This window comes from Gavia stellata, chromosome 15 (assembly GCF_030936135.1).
Source record: "Gavia stellata isolate bGavSte3 chromosome 15, bGavSte3.hap2, whole genome shotgun sequence".
Classification (NCBI taxonomy): Eukaryota; Metazoa; Chordata; class Aves; order Gaviiformes; family Gaviidae; genus Gavia; species Gavia stellata.
In genome coordinates, this window is record NC_082608.1 from 3,510,808 (window position 1) to 3,532,514 (window position 21,707).

General features: G+C 39.8%; 1 protein-coding gene across 1 annotated transcript in view; it reads right to left on the reverse strand.

Moving 5' to 3' along the window:
* The window catches only part of SMPD3 (sphingomyelin phosphodiesterase 3), a 32,648-nt gene extending 12,734 nt beyond the window's left edge, over nucleotides 1-19,914 (reverse strand). The window contains exons 1-2 of the mRNA XM_009812904.2: nucleotides 18,577-19,914; nucleotides 6,292-6,367 (exon numbers count right to left, since the gene is read on the reverse strand). Of these exons, the coding sequence (XP_009811206.2) occupies nucleotides 6,292-6,367; nucleotides 18,577-19,914 (1,414 nt within the window). The remainder of the gene's footprint in view (nucleotides 1-6,291; nucleotides 6,368-18,576) is intronic.
* Between the last annotated feature and the right edge of the window lie 1,793 nt (nucleotides 19,915-21,707).

The window sequence follows — 21,707 nt, forward strand, 5'->3', positions numbered from 1 at the left end:
TCTTCAAAATAAAAGATCTGTTTTCAAATACCACAATCGGAAGGAAAAGCAGCAAACCCAGAATGACTTACTCTGACTGTAATTTTATTTTAACCTAATTTACTACTTTGTGCTAGCTATTAAAAAGGTGTAAAACACAATTAGAAACATCAGTTATGTATGTCCAAAGCTGCTTTCAGTGGCCACTATGGAGACGGTGAGTATTTAAGTCTGCATCCTCACAGCTTGTTAATCACTCATCTCAGCTGCAGCTGTCACCAGCACTCTTTATAGGCTTTTCAAACATGAACTCCGCAGCACACTTGAACTGCCTGAGCATACAGACAAACTTCAGGCGGTAGGACTTCACTTCCCTACCACTATTAACCTGTGAAGGGTTGGATTTTGCAGAACATCTCAGGGTGGGGGGGGTTAAAACAGCATTTAAATACAAACCGAATGAGCAGTGTTCAACCAAGCATGATTTGATACAATCCTAAATGAAAGGATTCAAAGAAATAGCGACAAGAACATGACCAGGGAAGGAGAGAGCTTTAAGCAGGTTCTGACACTAACTCATCTCTTCAGACTGGTAATTCCAACAGCAAATAATCTGACTTTTTTTCTTCCACTTGTATTATTTCGAACAAATCTTTACCAGTTGGGCTGTAATAAAAAAGCAGGTACAAGAGCTTCCTGGATCTGTTTCCTCACCTACAGATTCCGTTACTTGTACCTCAAGTTCACATAGTACCCTAATCACACAGCTTGACACAAATCCAGACCAACGTATTCTTAGGAAACCCCCTTGCTACAACAGCACAAGAAAGCCCCACAGTGAAGGCGTAGCTAGGCAAAAGCACAAGAAATAAATAGGTCACATGGAATAAATACAGCCTGGAGCAGGTGACACTAACCACAAAAGGTGTGCGTGACTAACGTATACATTCTGCTTAACTAAAGATATAGGCGGAATTACAGATTCACAGAAAGTATGAGCCTGAAAGGGACCTCTGGAGATCATCTAGCCCAACCCCTCGACTGAAGCAGGGTCACCTACAGCAGGTTGCTCAGGACCGTGTCCAGTCAGGCTTTGAATAGCTCCATGGTTGGAGACTCCACAACCTCTGAGTAACCTGTTCCAGTGCTTAGTCACCCTTGCAATGAAAAATGTTTTCCTTTGTTTAAGTGGCATTTCTTGCATTTCAGTTTGTGCCCATTGCCTCTCGTCCTGTCAGTGGGCCCCACTGAGGAGAGTCTGCCTCTGTCTTCCTTACACCTTCCCCGTCAGGTATTTACACACTTGGATAAGATTCTTCCTGATCCTTCTCCTCCTAAAGCTGAACAGTCCCAGCTTTCTCATTCCTGGGGAAGCTTACTCAAATTCATGGACTGTCCTCCTTTTGCAGCATCTGAATCTTTCTAGCCTATCTCATCTCCTTAGGCCAGTACTTTCTTCTGGCCTCCCTTTGTTTCCTGATAACATAACTTTTAAGCATGGTGCTTGTTGACAAGAATGCAGTAACGCCTTGCTCCCCACAAAGTCCTGATACATAAATTGCTTAACTGTCTAAGACCAGCTTTTACATCCCTGAACTGTCAAGGGGTTTTTTGCATTTTCTGTGAATTACCCATCTAGCATGGCTTCACTAGGACGAGTGATAAAATGATGCAGCCATTACCATGTGGGTATAAAACTCAGGCAGCAACCTGTCACAGACCAGTGTGAGGAATGTAGCAAACCCACTTAACTGAAACACACAAAGGTAAAATTCTCCAAACCAGAAAACTCTTGAGAAAAAACCAAAAGGCAGACAGGCAAACCATTTTAGGAAGATGCTGTGAAAGGTGTCTGGTAACATGCATTGCTATTACTAAAAAAGCATTAACTGCGTAGTGACATACACCTCCTTTGGTAAGAATGCTGAGCCTTTGTAGCAGCACTGTACAGCACTTTTAACCTCAGGGCTCTACAGAAACAGATGAATTTCATTTCTTTTTAGAAAAAGTGTAGAACCTGCGATAGCCTGGCATCTCTGATTATCCCCACTAGAGGTCATAGAAGTAATTGCACTTCAGGACACTGTGGAGCGTGTGCAATGATGTGAGCTACATTTCCGTGACAAAGATGGGATCCTCTAATGCAACATGAATAGAACTGTTTTCTGAGATTAATATTAAACTAATGGTATCCAGCTTATTGCAGCAACCAGCAGGTACTGCATGTATCTGTATGCAAAAGTTACGAGTGAGACTCACTCTTACCAGCTCCCAATGATCAATAGCTTTGGAGATGAAGATAACTGAACTAATCAGACACTTAAGTAGAGGAGAAGCCAAACCTGAATCTGGAACAGTCAGGGAGCAGACATTTCAGAAACTGCTGCTGAAATCACATACCATCAGTGAATATTAACAGACGTGAACCAGGTAGTAACTCCCAACACTAACATTCAACTTCGCCTTCTTCCAGCCTTCAGCTCTAATTACATGTTCAGATAGAATCACTGATCTGATTGACTGCCACCAGTGATTAACCAGAGAATACAGATTTGTGCTAATTGCTCTACACTCTTTTCCTCCGTAACTGGCCTGGAAAAATGCAAGTAATTGTGTTGTGACTGGTTCCTGCAGTCAGCATTTCCGAAGTCTTTGCAAGTTCCCATCGGCTTCCAATTTTGTGGAAGGATGAAAGGGTAGTGTGGGAAACCTCAGCCAGCATAAATAAATAGTGCACCTTTGTTCATGATAGGATAATCATACTTGCCCTTTCCATTCACTTTGGGAATGCTTAAGCGAAATCCTGGCTTTAGTTAGAACTGCAGGCAGGTACTATACACTGAGGAAGACCGTTTTGTCCTACTCTGAAAGACGTTAGAAGGAGCACTATGGTGGCTGAACAAAGCAGCTGACAGGCCTAGTCAGAGGAAATTAAAAAGATCCAGTGGAGGTTTTTAAAACCAGACTTCTCAGCACCGATAAGTGCTTTGAGATATATTGGCAGGGAACCTGGGGGAGATGAGCAAAAAAACCCTCATAAAGTGTAGGATGTAAAGCCTAGTCAAAAGGAAAAATTGTTTCCAAGTCACAGCCAAAGGCTTCAGGTTAGCCATGAGACAGTCTGTGTCACACCTGTGTGACAGATTACGCAGACGTCTACGCTTGTAACATACTTATTCCAGGCTACGCTGGGAAGACAAAAACAAAATAAAAACAAATCATCCAAAACTCCAAAACAACAAAACCCCCCTTTTATTTTACTGAGTTACTTTTCAGCTAGGTCAGGTCCCCAGTCAAGTGCAACACAGCCTACCACAGCCGTGTCAGCACAGCTGAGAGGAAGGGGCAAGGGCAGGCTGCCACGGTGTGGATACGCCAGCTTTGCTATTTCAGAAACATAGGTGGAATCCCTGCCTAAGGATGCTTAGCACTGAAGTTAGCCCTGATTGCACAGTCAGAACTTCAAACACTGAGGGATCTCCCTCAGCCCTGAGCTGAGTTCTGCTTAAGCTGTGTGGAGGCTTGTGGAACCTGAAACTGGTGCTAGAGAAGCGTGAGTTGCCAGTACCTGTACTGCCAATGGCTAGATTCACACTAAATGCAGAACAGGGAGGTGAACAAGGCTATGAGATAGCATCCAGCATGCTACAGCATCTGGGCCTGGGCTGAAATAGCTTGAGGCTTACTCTGTTTTGATGGCTTGGTGGGGTGTCTGAAAGTCATGACTCAAAGGCACTTTGGAGGTGGGTAGATTCTAGATGGCAAAACCTGTCCAGAACATTAATCACTGACTAATTGAAAGACATAAAAGAACCGTGTAAACTTAACAGTCCCTTGGAAAATAATTACATTCAAGTCTCATTAAAGGATCCCTTCATTTGTCACTGAAATGCAGCTATTTCCACAGTGGAAATGAAGAGCTCCTTCATAGCACCATTCAGTAATAGGTAGAGAATTGAGAGGATAAGCTACATCTAATTCCAAAATTTTATTGAAAAAGGTGAATGTCAGGTTTGAAAAAAGAGTAACTGCTCAGAACAGAGTTGAGCCAGCACATCTCTGGAAAAAAGCATTAGTAGTTCGTCCCTGACATAAGCAGTTGGATCCCTTCAGTTTATACTCACGTAAGTATCGGAACTGTCAAGTGTAAGTTTATGTATCCTAGATGGGAAGCCAAATTGCACTCAGCCGTGCATGACAAGATGATTTAAATGGCTAACCTTTTAAACAGTGCTTGTTACAGATACCACATCTTTACATCGTTGAACTGGGTTTTGGATTATTTTTTTAAATGTGCAAAATGTTATGAATCAGATGATACAAATCAGAAAGCACAGCTCTGCCAAACTTATGAACTTTAGTTTTCCATTTCATTACATAAACTAATATGCTGTATCAAAGGACAGCTGGACTCTAAATCATTGTCTGCTCTATTTGAATGTAGTTTGAACCAGATAAGCCTAAAAATACAAAGCAAAAACATAAGTAGGAAAATGAAAGGTTGTGGTTTACCCTTGAAGAAACTTTAGGCTGATTTTGAAAATAGAACATTACTTCCCCATTCTTCTTCCCTCCCCCCTCTTCCTCCTAAATATTTTAGGGAGTCACAATGTGGTTATCAAAGATGAACTGAGAATACATGACTAGGTAGAAAAAAGGAACAGGATTAAAAATGCAAGTTTATAACCTAAACTAGAACAGCAACAAATCTCAGCTCCACAACAGCAATCTCACAGTACATTACCATAATTCCAGAGTCAAAAATAGAAAACCAGAGAAGGACGTTACATTGTTAAAATGTAGCTGAAAAATTCATGACTCTTCTTTAGAACTATCCAGTCTCTCTAATGTACTTCAGGGACCGGCAGTTTTGTTCCCAAGTCTGTCTCTCCGCAGCTGAAGCACTGACAGAGTAGAATGAATGCTAGCTGTGTGACTGGGTTAACGGAGACATGCTGTAGCGCACAAGTTCAAAGTTCTACCATTTATAATACATGACTGTCTTCCCTCCGTCTGCAGCGTACATGCTGCCTTCAAGCAGTCTAGGCGGGCTATGTTGTGCTCTCCAGCTCTCGGGAGCACAAGAATGGCAGTCGCGTCAAGTAAAACTAAGGATATCCACCCCTCTGGCTAAATTAAATTCTGATCTTACACAAAGTAAAGGTTTGCAGATTTGGTGTGTATTTTATTACTACACCTATACTAAGTGTAGAACTGATATTTTTGATGCAAAAGATAGGAGAAATACATGGAAAGTTTTCCATAGAATCTCCAAGAATTTCAAGTATTTGTCAATTTTGATTTCAAAATGGATGCATGAGAACACTGAAAATGGAGTAAAGAATAAATTCTTCCCCTTGCTTTCTCGACTTGGGTTGTAAAATGGAGATAAGGCCACCCATCTACCTCAGTCTTGTTCTGAATATTAATATTAAAAGGAGAGCTGAGTGTTGAGATACTACCATAAAAAAAGGGCATAAAAGGTCATAAGATGGTTAAGGAGGAACAGGCCCCACCACAACCTGACAGAGCTACATGAAATTCCAGTCTGGTTATGGGAAGGCAGGGGAGTCCACATACCTCACAGACACAGAAATCTGCTGTTAAAGAATATCTCATTCTTTTTTAAGATAATTCAGTGAAAATTCCAAAAAAGGCCTTCCACACCCTGCTAAGAGTTTTTGCATTTTATTTAACGGCCTTAGAAAACACTGTTTCATGAAGCAAAGGACACAGCATGCTGTGTCATGCTCTAGTAAATGTAACAGTGGAACTGCTTTTAAAAACATGACCAAGAGAATTTTTCAAGGAGTATACTAACTTGCTAGCCATTTATGTATGAAATTTGCAGGTTAAAAACCGGACAATTTGGGCTTATTCCAGCCACTGATTTCTGATGGAAAAATTGTCCTAACTTGTATCTTCTGATAATCCCCTAGTTACGTACAAAGAAATTTTAGTTTATATGCTGATACTCACAGTATGGGTTGGCAAATGCTGTTGACTAATGAAGATAGTAATGTATTTGCTAAAATAACAGTATTTGATTAAGAGGGAGCAAAGAGAAGAAAAGCTCTCAAGGGATGTTTTTTGTTTGTGTCCAATAATACTTAATTAACTCTGAGACTGAAAATGTGAAGGTTTGGGGACATACTTGTCTACCCTTCTTTCTTCTCTATTTCACTGCTATTTGCAATGCACACTGCACTTTGTCAGCAATACTGGAGGAGCAATGCTTGCTGCTTTCGCACGAGAATACCACTGCAGGCCTAGAAACAGTGAAAAACTAAGACATACAAATTAGGACAGTACCTGCAATAGCTTGCAAGTGAGTGCAGGAAATGTATCCCACAATTCTTTGGTCCTGAGGTGTACTTCCCACTTGCACCTGGAAGGGAAGAAAGAAATAAAAAGGTGGTTAATGGAAGAGCTGATACAACTCTACTTCCAACCCCGCCTGTGCAGCCTTTGTACACGGTACTGGCCTTTTCCTGTGCTCTTTCCATCTAGCTCCATTTTGAAAACACACACACACACACACTCAGAGGCAGACACAAAAACCACCAGAGAGACACACTGGGGCTTACTGGGGCCCCACTTGCCACTAGCACACTGACTCCTTCCTCATCACCACTACTAAAACATTTCGATTTTGACCTGCAACACAGGCAAAAAATGTGACTTTCTCCTGCTCTTCGCAATCCCATTGGTTCTCTGTCCCAGCTGCATTGCCACCCTTTTGCATCCCAGCTCTTGGTCATATGCCAGATTCAGTCCCTCCACTGGAGTGTCAGGTAACACTAGTATTATCAGCAGTCTAATTCTTGGTATCTGTGTAAGACTAGAATGCAGAAGGAAAAAATGCCAAGGGACTCTGGGGAAAAGGATGAAACACGACATAAATACTGGTTTTGACCATGTTTTCTCTATTCCATAGCAAGTTTTGGATTTTGATGTATTTTTTGCATTCCTCTACAGAGGTGTTGGGGATTTTGCTGTGTGTCTCAGTAAAGTGTTTACATTCTTCAGCTATGTAATTTCGCAGCAGCAGCCCCCATGTCTGCCAACCAGATGAAAACACAACATGCGCCCCTGCTCTTACACACAGAAGAGGCAGGGCTTCCAGGGAAGCTGGATGTAGCATAATTCCTCATCTATATCATATGCCATGATCTTTTAAAAATATATTTGCTGGTGGACAGACAAGCAAATAAGAATCAAGTTCTGCTTTAGGTTTTCAGCTCTGCTGAAGGTTTTGCCAGTTCAGGATTTACCCAGCTGCAAATGAAAATTCCCAGTAATTCGAGGATCAAGATTTGGATTGAGGCAAGAAACTAGTTTGAGCATAATGTTTTCCTGTTGACAGTTAACATGGCCACATTGCATGGACTACTAAAGAAAATGCCCGCAGAGGAAAGTTATACCCAGGGCTCCAAAAACAAAGCCCCAGATGACTCTCCTTCACAAGGCTAGGCTCGAATTTCATCTGACACCTCTAAGTAACAACCAGGGCTCCATTTCAGACAGGCACAATTTTGTCAGCCTGGCTGGTTTTCTTGGTTTTCAGCTATCCAAGAACCAGCTGATTCATTTTACAACTGGACAGTCAGCTATGCAGTAAGTGAATTTAGAAGTCATTTGCACTCAACAATGCCTTGTTAATTTTGGGTTTTGTTCCAGCTAGAAGAGTATGTCATGAACAACTTGCATTATTCTGTCCTCAGGCTGTTCAGTCCTCTTTTAGACAGTTTTCCAAGCGGATGTTGATGGTGTTCTTACTGGTGTTCCCATACAGTTAACCTGCTTCAGGGAGGGTGAAGGCAAGGAAGATACACGTGATCACTGGTGGATCTACCCCTATGCCAGAGGATTCTCCTAAACTCACAAGATCATAGCAGAGTCCCAGAGGACATGCCGATCTGCTGGGCTACTGTAGAAGCTTGGCTATGCAGACCTCTTTCTTCCTCCCTCAGACTGCCTTGGTCTGAATATATCACAGCGTCACAGGTGAATTAAAAGGAGCATTCTCTCCAATTTTTTATGCAACATGTGCCATTCCAATAGAAAAGTGGGAAACTATTAGTTTATATCCTCTACTATCTAGGGCAGGCAGGTGTATGAATTGTATTTTCCAAACTTAGTAACTCAAAATCAGATTTTCTCTTCAACACTGAAAACTATATATTGTAAAGTCTCTACTAGTTTACAAATTTGCAGTGTCTCCTGCTGCAGAGAAGTGTGCCCATTGTACATCTTTCAATGCCACCTACTATAACCATGCTGAAAATACTGCACATAAAGTTTTCTGCCTTATAGCAAGAGCGTGCTGCTTATAATCCTCTTACTGACTAAAGCAGATGGAATAATTTTCAGTGTCTCTATCCAAAAAGCATAAAAGATTTAAGTCTAAAAGCTGAACATCCCAACATAAATTATACTCAGTTGAGGAAAAGAAGTCAACTCAAATTGGCTTTAGAATTTCCTGTGCAGCCTTAATGGAGTGCCTGACAAGGCCTCGTACTCATCAACCAATTTATGCATAGGATCACACTCATTTCCATTAATCATAAATAAATATGTATTGCATGCTGTCCCTTGTGCACAGGTCTATACTGAAATGGGCTTGGGATCTTGCGCTCTCAAAGAATGACAAGACAAGGCCTAGAACAAAGACTGACTGCCCCTATACGCAAGTGGGTGAGTGCAACATATGCCCCCCGGGGTTGCCACCACAGGGGCACAGTGCCCAGGGCTCTGCACTTGCTAGGAACAGCGGCTGCTTTACACACACCCCTGAGGGGAAAAGGAAAGGGGCTTTCATAAACACTCTGCTAATTAACAAACAAACAAACAAACAAGCTCAAAAGCAAGAGCTTAAGACATTAACATAATTAGAATTGCCTTGGAAAGTGCCAGCGTGGAAGTACATCCAAAGCAGCTTGTCTTTCAGATTTCATATTTCCTCCAACTTTTTTGACTTTGGGGGGTTATTTTTGAGTGGTGGTATCGATGTAAACCGCCAAGCAGAGTCATTGTGAGTATAATCAAAATGGAGGCAAATACTTGTGACAACTACTAGGAGAGAAGATAAATATCCTTGCAGCCTCCTAGTTAATTCCCAGCTACAGTAGCAGCACTAGTGTATTAAATATGGTCCGAAATAAAGTAGTAAGGAAAATCTGATTATTCAGTCTAATTTGGTATTTCACAGATGGACAAGGACTATGGGATGTGCAGACAGGAAAACTACTTGACCCCTGGAATATTACAAGCCCTATAATTCTGCATAAAAACATTCCTTTGTGTGGCCAAATACTGTAGCTACTTTTAGACTTCCGTTTTCAAGGGTGTATTATCTTGTGGTGACTCGGCCTGAGCAGCTACGTGGCAGTCCAGCAGAAGACAACGCTGAGCGTTCTTTTCAGCAACGTGGGTCTTGGCAGAAAGGTTCCACTTCCACCAAACCAAGTCAGCACTTCACAAATATAACATATTTTGTGCTGCTTAATACAGAAGAAACTTCTAAATTCACATTTACAAAAGAAAATATATGTAAGCAAATAAGCCAGAGCGGCTCCTTCTTCACCATAAGCCTGACTTAAGCTCATCTCAACTGTTCTACATTAGTAGCTCTGTATCAATAATACATTAATTGAATTACCCTTCTATAGGGAACTACTTCAGATACTGCTTTCTAAAAATCATTTTACACTCTTAGTTGCATCATGGACCACTCTTCTATGTCTATGGAAATTTATAGGAAGGCAATATCTAAATATAAATTCCCAGTGTTTTAACATAGGATAATTATTACTAGAGGAAAAAGTTGTATGTGATATCCTGTTAAACTCTGATGTTACCTAGAGGTAAAATTAAAACTGAGAGAACATATTCGTGGTTTAGTAAAGTGTCCCAATTATATAATTTTGACAGAAACAGTATTTTTCAATAGTATGCTGAAATATGCAAAATATATTCCAATTCTCAGTACATTTGCAAAGGTTAAGAAATCAAACTAGTCAAACATTTGGAAGCTAGGAGTGGATTCTGATCCCTGTTACACCACTGAACATGACATTTTGTTAGCTCTTGGGGTGGGGGGGCATAAAAAGCTCATTAGAGATGAGGAAAAGGCTTTTTTCCATAAAGGGGAAAGCCTGCTAAGGTTGTGTTTGGAATTCAAAATGCCAGTTTCTACTGCTACATATTTACATTTGTCCCCTGCCTGTAAATTAAACAAGTAAGTGCAAAACTGACAGCTCTGAATTTTTATTTTCAGTCAGAGTACTGACTGTGTCAAGTACACAAAGGTACTTGACATCAAGTACTTTTTATTAAAAGATATCATCTCTATGCCATAGCACATTAGTACAATCTGTTGGAGAGACCATGCTGCTACTGTGCTGTACTATGCAAAATTGTGTCTATTCCTATAATTGCATATCAAAAACTTGTCCTGTATGGACTGAGGAGTGGCACGTCCTCCAATTAGACTGGTATCAGGTAATAAACAGTGCTCATGAAAGAGATCAAGCCAGCAAGGCTACGGCAGAAAGATTCTTGTTGAGAAGAAAAAAAATGTAATGAGTAGCAACGGTTAAAATTTTAGAGCTAGAGTGAAGGAAATAACTTTAAATTCAATCGCATTACTTGGTATCATGGGAATTTTCTGAGCTAACTGGAAAATCTTGCACATCTCATGTTTACCGTACTCCAGTATAATAAGTACGCAAAGCCACAAACATGACAATATCTTAACAGTTTGTATTTACACACATCTGTCCCAGCAGTGCAAAACAGTTCTATTACATCTGGATGTCAAGAAAAGCATCAACAGGTACTTGAACAAAAAACAGCGAAATGCTACTGAAATACCAGGGGTATTTCAATACCAGCTTAAAAAACAGCTTCAAACACATCATTGCTGTGTTAATAAATCATCAGATACTTGGAAGGAAATGTTCTTTAATGCTTAAAAATTTGAGCCGTGCCATACATGAGAAATCTCACTCGACGAAAGAATCAAACGAGATTCTCAAACACTGATCAATAATGTGTAGACAAAACCAAAACGTTTGTTATGAGGGGAACTTAACCTTTAGTGACATCTTCTAGAAGGTTCACATTGCCAGGAGGTAGCCAAAATTTCAAAAAGGATTTCAAAAGAATCCTAAATAAAGTTTATTTAATGTGTACCCTCCAGCATGAAGGGTTTCTATACATACAAGTCCAAGCGTATGCCATTGTCTCTTCCTTCATGGGAAGCAAATCTGGGTGTGCAAACCAGAAGAGAGCTAAAATTTTGGCATACTCCTGGAAAATGAGCTCCACGGAGTTTATCACCCCCCAATCTACGTGCGGCTAAGAAACCCAAAGCTGGGAAGGGTAAATAATCTGAACGCCACATTAAGAGTCCTTCAGGGAGATGGGATGCTACACAGAATAGCCCTAGCTTCAGCCATTATAGTTCAATCACATCTCAGACTGTAAATGAGCAAAACTGTTTCATCGGTTTAGCTGACCATGAAGGTGTCAACTTTGCCATTGGAATAAATGTGAACTGTAGTACTGATTCCTGCATTATTCTTTTGAAGAGAGTATGTCTTCAAAGTATATAGCTCTATGGCAAACAAATTTATGGTCATGACAAGAACCAAGCTAATGATCTTTGTGTTATGAAGAAAAACTAGCCAGGCTGAAAAGCACACCTGCATGCTTTGTGGAAAAAAACCTCTCTCCTTAAAAACAAACGCATCAACACTGCATTTGTAAAGAACGTCATCTAAGCAGGGGCCTCCAGTTACTGTTTGTCTTCGAAATAAAACACCCCAGACAGAGAATAAGAGCAGGGCACAGAAACAGACTTTACAGTAGATGTGACAGTGACTCCCACAGAAATACTCCTCTTACCCTATGTAGCCAATATTGTTTAAGTTCAAGGGAAGCTCCATGAAAAATACAGGAGCATGAGATTCAACTGAATCACTGCAGATAAAGCAACTGTATGTGCACAAGCAGTGGTATCTCCACGCGCCCTCATGGTTCAGACCTCCCGGGTTTGATGCTCTGAGCCGTGCTGGTAACAGTACGCTGGTTGTGCCTCCCTGTTTCAACTACTGTGGGAATATCATTAGAGACACTCTATGTAATTATAATGAGCAAACAACAGAGTGAGGAAGAGGAGGGAAAGAAATGGAAAACACAGTTTCTCTTTCTTTCCAGCACAACTTTTCCATAATCTCCCAAATTGTAGCAACACCTCCCGGACATTTTTTTCCATTTCAGCAATTTTCCAAGACAAACGGGAGAGCTGGCACCAAGAAACGTAACTGGAATAGCCAGTCCAACTGTGCACCCAACTCCTCATTCCTGTTACTGTTATGAGAAGATGCCAAGGAAAACTTGCAACTACTCACATTCACAATTCAAACATTCCTGTCCCACAGAGATGACTTAGATTAGCTGTAACTTCCAAGAAAGATGTATTTTATTCCTGTACTTTGTGTTCTTTGTAGTAGTTTTTGGTTAGCTTAGACATAGTGTAAAAAGATCTATCTCATTTTTAGTACTTGGACAGCTCTGCCTTTTGCCTTCAGGGATACTTAGCAGCTTCTAAAAAAGGCACATTAATTAAATTACTAATTTATTATAACAAATATATTAAGCATATTAAATAAATTAAAGAAGTTCAAGATGTTCTAGAGGTCAGCTCAAAATTCTGTTTGGTGCTCTGCAATGCCTTCTAGCCACAATGGCACTTGATTATTTCAGAATCCTATTTTTCCCCACCTACCACGTGACAACAATTACTGTTTCATGAACTCTGAGAATTAGTTATTTGGCAAAGCTTCATTAAGCTTATATGTGAAGGAAAGTGGCTGTAAATTAGTGCCATGAATGAAGGGCTCTTCTTCGTCTTCTGAAGAGGATAAAGCCCACAACTCACATGCTCTCAAACCTGTATTTCATTCTGCACCACAGTTTTAACTTGTCCCCATTAATGAAGGAGAAAAAGACTGTAATTAAACCCATTAATTATATCAAAGTGAAGTAACATGGTACAGTGCTATGGTAGGGTCTTTTTTTTTCTTTTTTAAAAAAGTCTCAGGCAGTTTATTGGAGTCTGTCCAATTCCTGCATTAACATTTTACAGCAGAAACTGAACATGTGGAAAATGTTTATGTTACTCTCCTGGCTTAGATGGTACAGTTTTAGAGTTATCTAAACAAATTCATGAACAGCACTAGATATTTCTTTTATACATCTTGGGATAACTGTAGATACTGGACAAGTGATCAGGGACAAGAAAATCTAACCACTGAAATCTCTAGATGATCTTTTACTGGGGTCAAAAAACAGCCATTCCCCTTTGCTGTGTAATCCTTAGGTAAAAAAGCTTCCCCTCAATACACTGTGCAACTGCGTAGCAGAAGTTGCCCCTTCACTCTCGACCACAACACACACAAGTTGGGACGGGACAGTAAAGACAAATTACCCAAGCGAAATTTATCTTCATCGGCAGTATCAAAAAGGAGAATCACAGAGGTTAATTCAGGGAACCCTTATTTTACCGTACAAAGCAGGTGCCTCGAGAGTAGCAAATAGTAAAAACTGTGCTTCAAAGCAGTTCTGCAATTGGAGCTACTGCTCCTTCTACCATCTGTTACCACCAGATCAGCTCTTCTGAAAACAAGTTTAGCTTTGCACATAAAGCAAAGGTTGCTAGGTTTCCTTTAAGCAATGAAGAATAACATGTTCTCTGCACAATTACTGTACTTCCTGAGAACAGCAGTAATTTTCAGAGAATTTGAAAAGTAAATCTGTTAATAAGCTTAGGAATTAATATTAATTAAATACAAGTTCTTTCAGAAATTTAGCAAAAACCACAAGGCATATTTCTTCCTTTTGATTCCTTTTGATGTAGTTAGAATACTATTAGCTGTTCAAACTACCCACACATCAAACCGCGGTTTTGCTTTTGCTCTATGTTCACGTACTGTGTTTTAAGCAAGAATTCTTATTTTTGCTAAAATTCTCTCTCTTAGCAGATGCCAAAAACCAGAATAACTTCCTACTAAGAACGGTAGGAAGAACAGCCTTTTATGCAGCATACTTCCATGTCTCCCAGCCTCAGTGGGAGGAAACCCACTCCAAAACCTCTCCTCAGTTAACAGCCATTTTGAGAATACCTCTTTCATTCACCTCCTGACCCCAAAGTATGCATTTACATGTCTTGTATGGCTTAGATTTACATTACAGTTATAGCTATTACAATTGAAGGATAAGAGAGAGGTAAAATTTGTCAGCGGAAGGGACAGATTTTATTAGATTGATACATCTGGAAAAATATGGACAAGCTCTCCAATTCAGTAGCTCATCATTAAGGATGTTTTCTGGTTGTATTATACCACTGTCCAGAACTTAGACACCATCCCTGAAAGACAGTGTAACTGAGGCTACAGACTAATCCCTCTAAAGATGAATGTTGACATTTTGAAACCTTCTAGTAAATTACAAACAGGTGATGCATTACACAATTTCTGCTCAGCACTCATTGATACCTTTTAAACTTGACTGCAAAATCACCATCCAGTTTCTGAAAGGGACTTGTATTTTAAACTTCCCTTCAAATTCATCAAGACCACTGTGAATTAAAATTATGTACGTGTCAAACCAACAGCTGCAGAGTAACCGAGAACACTGCCATCTGCATCATCTTATATGCAGACACATACAAGCTAGCTTTTTAGTTAGCATCACCAGCACAGGATAGCATCTGGGTCAGTTCCGCTTCCCTCCTCTGTCGGTAGCGGAGCAGCAGTAAGAGACAATTGGAGTTATAAAACCTACAAAGCAGGCTCAAGGGTTCTTTCCTTAGGCATTTTAAATTAATGTGAAATGCAATGCTAGAACAGAGAGTCACGGCAGAGTCTCCCAAGGGCCCAGACTGTCAAAGTATGAAAATGGATTGGCTGATTTATATATTTGCTAACTTCTCCTCTGAGTCTTTAGCAGCAACTAGGAACAGTGGTTTAACACGTCAGAAATGAAACTGTCACTTAGATGCAAGTGACATTTCCCCCCTTCTTATATGCTGTTTTTTCTGTGACCGTGTCCCTCTTATGTCCCAGTGAGACCCTCAGATTGGAGACAGAGACACTGCTAGAGTTCGAGGAGATCAAAGTGCTGAATGTACACTAGTCCTCCAGTTACGCAAAAAATGGGCTTTACACAATAGCTGCTCACAGCTGTGTCATCCTTATGCCTTCATCCTGACCTGGAAAGCATCAGCCTATACAGATGGAAGAACCAGTCTGCGATCCGTCAGGAAAATGCCAGCAGCAGCACCTTTTGGAAGAGAACAGGCCAAGGCCAGCAAAATTCCTTTGCACATGTCTCCAAATAGCTGTTAGGTAGCATGAAGTCAGTAGCATGAAACAGTGTTAAAAGCCTCTGTGATTCCCTCTTCTTTCCTTGGTTGTGACACCCCAGGTGTTAAGCCACAATCAATCGCTTTACCCTCCTGTGCTTTAGTTTCTCCTTCTATTAAGCAGATACTGACCTTTCTTTATTGTGCACTCGGAGATGTATGAATGAAAAGCAGTACCTAAGAGCTGATTGTTATTATAGCTACTAATAATAACCCTTGAGCTGTGTAAGTCTCTCAGGTAAAATAATTCTGTATGACTAAGCAAATCTCCCAAATCCTTCCAAATCTCGGCCTGAACTTTACAATCTAGATGGTGAAGGCAGGGCAGGGAAGAGGGGGACAAGGGAAAATCATTTCCTCTTCACTGGAAACAGAACCTATTCTGAAAAGAAAAAACTGTGTGAAACGCTTGTACCCTGGCAGTAGGGATCTGTTTTGTAACACAACTCCCCCAAAACAGTTTTGCCTTTTTGTTCAAAGTAATTCAACTTTCATTAAACGTTTAGTTCCGAGACCTTTAATTTATCTCCCTAACAGTTATATTTGTAGTAAGAAGACAAACCGTACTCATTAAATGAGAACCAGTTTCTTTCTCTGAACATTCTTCTGAATTTGGATGTTGAGTATTTCCTGAGGTTCAGAAAGATTTGAATAAAGGCTTCATCCTCCCAATGAGTGGAAACATTAAGTGATTTTATCCATATTTTCAAAATATGCAAGTCTTCTCCCCTCACTCGCTTTTCACAACTTTTTTTTTCTTTTTTTACACAAAAAGACAGCAATTGCTCCTTTACTCAGAGATGGAAGCTATGCAAAGGGAACAGTCTTTCTAAGTATACTTCCAAAACAAAACTCAATTGATGTCTTTTCTACTTCAGAAATGGGAACACTGTGCTTTCCACAGGAGTCAGGAACTTAAAAACACTGTTTGCATAGGACAGAGAGACTTAACTCCATGCCACAAGTGAATGGAAAACAATGAGGAGACTCTTGGGCTGCAAGGCTCTCTTCCTATCTTTGAAACCACACTGAGAGAAACTCTAATGTCGGATGGGATTGCATTATATAAGGACAAAGTATTGTAAGAGCCAGTAAAAGAAGTGTCTAAACACAGTGATAGAAGCTGTCAGTTCTGAATGGCAGAGCACCTTCCAACCACGGTCACGATACTCTTTGCTACCTTGCTGCTATCCCGTGTAAGGCCTCAAGACTTCTGAAGTTAATGGATTGATTCTCACTGACTTCCAACACAAACCAGGCTTTTACTTACTGTAGCTTTTGTCTCCAGGGTCCACACACACTCGGTTGCTGATAAAGCACTACATCAAGAAATACAACCTTCAAACCTAGTTTGTTTCAGAGCTAAAATTAAATAGCTCATTCTTACTTTTTTCCTGGTCAAAGAAAGAAATTACCAATGATGACTTAACGTACAATTCAGACAGAAAGTCATTTCACATCAGGATAGACTTAACTCAGAGTGAAAAATATTTACGTATAAAATACAGTATGTCAGAACGAAACAGACATGAGGAAAAATGGTCTTTTAGCTGGGCCAGAATCCAGTCACATTTAAAAGAATGTAGTCGTCTTCAAATCTTCATAATAATTGGTCCCTATTCCCTGCTCAACTGTAACATTATTTAACAACTCGAATCCGTAATTAAGTTCATCATCCCAGTGGAATTTTGAAAAGAGGCTTAATTTTCTGCAAGAGAAATGGAGACAGTGCAGCCTGCCTAGCAGGGTAGCAAATTAATGACTCAGCAATGGGCAGCTGAAAGCAGATTGTTTTTAATCTCTTAATCCCTAATATATGGATATGTTGAAGGGTAGCCTTTGTGACCCTGGTAATATTTATACTGCACAACATCTATGTTCATTTTTTGCATGCAGTGCTTTATGATGAAAAAACCCCAAACTTTACCTGTTTATAAACACGTAAAAATACGGTATAGAAAGCTCAGACCCAATTTTTGGAAACCTGTATTCAGATATGGATAGGCTTTTGTTTATGTCAAATGTATATGAAGTACTGGACTACTATCAGACTGCAAATTCTAGTATTTGCTTTTTTTATGCAAGCCACAATACCAGAAGTTTTTGCTTTGTTTACAAGTTACAAACAGTGGGTACAAAACCCCCACTGATCCTTACTAACAATCCATATTCTTAATGGCTATTAATGGCTTTTGTTGAGAACTAGTGAGCATATGCACTAGAAAGTACATACATTTCAGCACTTAATGTATTTTGCTAGCATTAGAAAAAAAGTTCAGTTTTTAGTTAGTGAAACCCACTCCAAATGGTGACAAAATCACAGAATGTGAAATCCAGTATCCTAGGAGATTTTCAGATCTGTGTAGGTTTGGGTCTACAGATTCGGATCTCTGCACAAAGTTTTGGTTCTTGATTAATCACAAATTAGAAGAGCTCGCTTTCCAGTGTATGAAGAGCACAGCCAGAGTCTCCCAAGAAGTAAGCATGAGCAGCCAGTAGTCTTGGAAAAGCAAGACATTGCAAGCAGACTTATTTCTGCTTTTCATTATTTACAGAAGTATAACCCCAGGCTTCCTGTTCTCAGTACCATTAGTTAATTTAAGTAAACTGTGTTAATAAAGTGAAAAACCTCTGTGCTCCCCAGTGCCCCAGACATTTTTTTTGTTGTTTACTCTTCTTCGTATCTCTCCTTAACAATTCTTTTGCACCAAGAGAGAGGGACAGCCATACATTTCTTCGCAATTCTTTCAGTTTTATTCTACTGGCATTTAGACTTTTGATTCCCACATAAACACACAACGTGCATAAGTTGGTTTCCAACAGTAATGCCCATTGTACTATACTCGTGTTATGACGCTTAGAATCTCTGCATTTTACTAAAGAGATTTCTGTAAAAAGAAACTAAAATTACATGAAAACGACTTCAAATTTTGGCACTTGACGTTATATTCAAGTTCTACCTCCAGAAGTCCCTTGTTATTTCATGCACATCTATCACTTTAACACAGTGTTTAGGCCATGAGACCTATATATAGGTTATATCAAGTAATCTAGATCTGAATATTGTCTCTTTGAACTCCAACAGAAACGACTGAGAGAAAATGACATAACTTTATAACTTGTCACGTATATAGAGTCAATATTTATGGCTTCAAAAAGGCTCTTACCTTGAGAAACAAGGCTCCCTTGGAAGCCAAGGAGTCTGTTCCTCTTCCATTGGGGTAACAGTGATAGGCAGCATCCATAACAGGATAGCGACTGGCAAAAAGTAGACCACTGTTCACAAACTTAAAGCTACAGCAGCCATGGCAACTATAGACCCCAACATCATAGACAATGTATTCAAAATAGTGATGAAGCTGCTCTTTCAATTTCTCCGCAGCTCTTTTGTCAAACACTTCCTGCAAACACAGAAAGTCCAAGTTGGCAGGGAAGAAAGCAGAGATCTCATGATCAAAGGTCTCATCTGTATGTTTCTTTTTCCGCACTGAAGTCTTCTTCATGATTGAAGCTTTGTAGAGGAGCTTGTTGTTGACAGTGCTTTGGTCCACTGTACCATCTCCAACACGAACTTTAACTAAGGACTCTCGTGAGGCAGAGTAGCTGTCTAAACTCCCAGAATCTCCTTCCTTCTGTTTGTGGTTAGGTGTTTTTGAGATCTCTGCGTCACCTTCCAGTGGGGGCTCTGCTGGGCCACTGGCATGAGCCTGGCCATTGACGGTATCTGTTTCTGTGTCTGACATGTGGCCATTATCCTCTCCGTTTATGCGGACAATGCAAGAGTTTTCTTCTCCCTCATTTGGCTCTCCAGCTCCACCTTTATCTTCTCTACTATCCTCACTGTTGTTTGAGCCAGAATTGTCTCCTTTATACTCCATTGATGTTGTCCTTTTGATGCCGGCATTAACAGTACGATTAGTGTTATCGCCACCCTGGGGGGAGACCAAGCTGCTAAAACTTGCTGCACTGATGGATGTGTTGGTAGGAGAATCTATATATATTTTGATCTGTGGCCTGCTTGCCCCATTTCGGATCCTCCGGCCGATCTCTTTAGCCCTGGCCTGTGTATTGAAAACATTATTAAATCTTGCCAGAGAATCTGGCAGCAGGCAGACATTGGCACTGCCAAAGCAGAAGCTTTTCCCATTCCCTGCAGCCTTCCATTCAGTGAGCAGTGTGGCTCCGTTGGCATGGTTCTTGTCTTCTAGTCTGGAGTAGATGTACGGCCTTCTGGCTGACTGGAGTGGGGACCATAACAAGAAGCCAATCAGAGCAAAAGGAAGAGAGGCCACCAACAGTGCCAAGTAGATGGGAGTGGTAATAATGATGCAGAGCGCATGGAAATAGCATGGATCATCTGCTCTTTGACGTTTTTCATAGGTGGTTGGAACAAAAGAGGCCACAAGCCTATCTGCTAACCAGTAACATGGGAAAATCAGGCCCCAGGAAAAAGAATGCAGAACTGACAGAAAGCTGTTGGGAAATGGGGAAGTGTATAAAACCATTGCAACTTAATTATGACAACACTTCAGGGCCTACTACATGATGTCACTGTGTCAAGCATCCATAAGAACACTGGGAGAGGGCTGGGGAGAAAAGGTGCAGTCAGGAGTTTGTTTTTTTCCAGTGAGAGTCAATAACAAAACTTTAAGAGCACCATTTCACTGTGTTGGAGTAAAAATGAAACAAGGCCACTGTTTTCGTCTGGCTTTTTGGCATCTGTGTTTGTCAAAGGATGTCATTGTTCACTGGAGGCTGCCATAACGAAACACTCCGGAGGCAAAAAGGAAATCTGTAAAAACAGAAGACACAAAACATATGTAACAGTTATTAAAAGTTTAAAGCAAATTTGCTCATATCAATTTTGCCTTACAGTCTAAATTATTTCCCTTTTTTTGTTTAATTTGCATTTTTGATATGGATCTCGGGCAACTCCAACAACAAGGGAATGATATTTCTGCAAATGAAATCAGTATATTGACCATTTAACGCGCATGACTAATGTTATCATGAAACACATTTCTATTATGAATTTTAGGCCTTACATTGAGAAATATAGTTTGGCATTTATTTTATAACCCATTCACAGTAATACTTATATTTATTTATATTAGCTGTTTTCGGAACCTTGCAAATGGTGTTTAGTAGTTATTTCTAGGCTGCTCCAAAGACTATTACATCTAGTATTTTATCATTGAAGTTAACTTTGCTTGAATTGCCAAAGTCCTTAAAAAAAAAAAAAAAAAAGTGATGTGATGGAGGTACAACGGCAAAGGCAGCTTGTATTTAAGAGCAGAAGACATTTGTTTGCTCCAAAATATTACTTGCTTTGCTGTGCTTTAAAACAAAATGGGTTGATTTAAATCAATTAAAATACTCTTCATATGGTTGAATATGGTTTCAAATTTTTAATTTTCAGTTTATTAAAAATACTGTCAAACTACTTTGCTTTAATATTTAGGCATTTAATACTCATTATTTATTTCAAGCTGCAGTTCAATTTCATTCAGCTACAGCCCACAAAAACTCCTGATATGATTTCCTATTAAAGGTTTCTTACATATAGTGAATACTTAAGCAAAACAGAAATTAATCATTATTAACATAATTGTTTTTAAATTCCAATTTTCAGCTTAGAAGGAAACAATACTAATTGAATGTATCAAATAAGAAAAAGTTTCATGGCTTTCCTCTGAAGACAGACGATGTCTTTCAGAAGTTGTCCTACCAGTTGGGAAATTCTGACCCGAGGTATTTAGCAAATGCCATGATTAACCAAAGACATCAAATTGTTAGGGGCCTGATCTTATAAAAAAAAGCTTGGCAGTATACATACAGCTTACACAAGTTTTTTTAGGTAATTTAAGTCATCTTAATAACTTGTAGTAAGTTGGGGTTTTAACACAGGTTTTGATAATATGAAATGTAAGTTATTAAAAAAACCCAAGTACTCATAATAATCAAACTTTATCAACCTTGAGAATGGTATCACCAATGAAAGGAATGTCACTCGCCATGAACTGAAACTGTGACGTTACCCAGTAAAAGGAGCAAAGCTAGATGACTGATGAAGGCAGAACTCCCATTTATAATGTTTCAAACCTAGAATGTAAATAATATTAAGCAGCACTGGATAAAAACCATTTCACCAAATAACCAAAAGAGAGGATGTACACTGACACTGGACCATGCTTCAAAACCCATCTTTATTTCTGACATCTTGGAGAGATGAAAATTACATACGAGTATCTATTGGCATAAGTTCAATTAAAATTCAGGGCTCTCAGGGAGCCAAAAT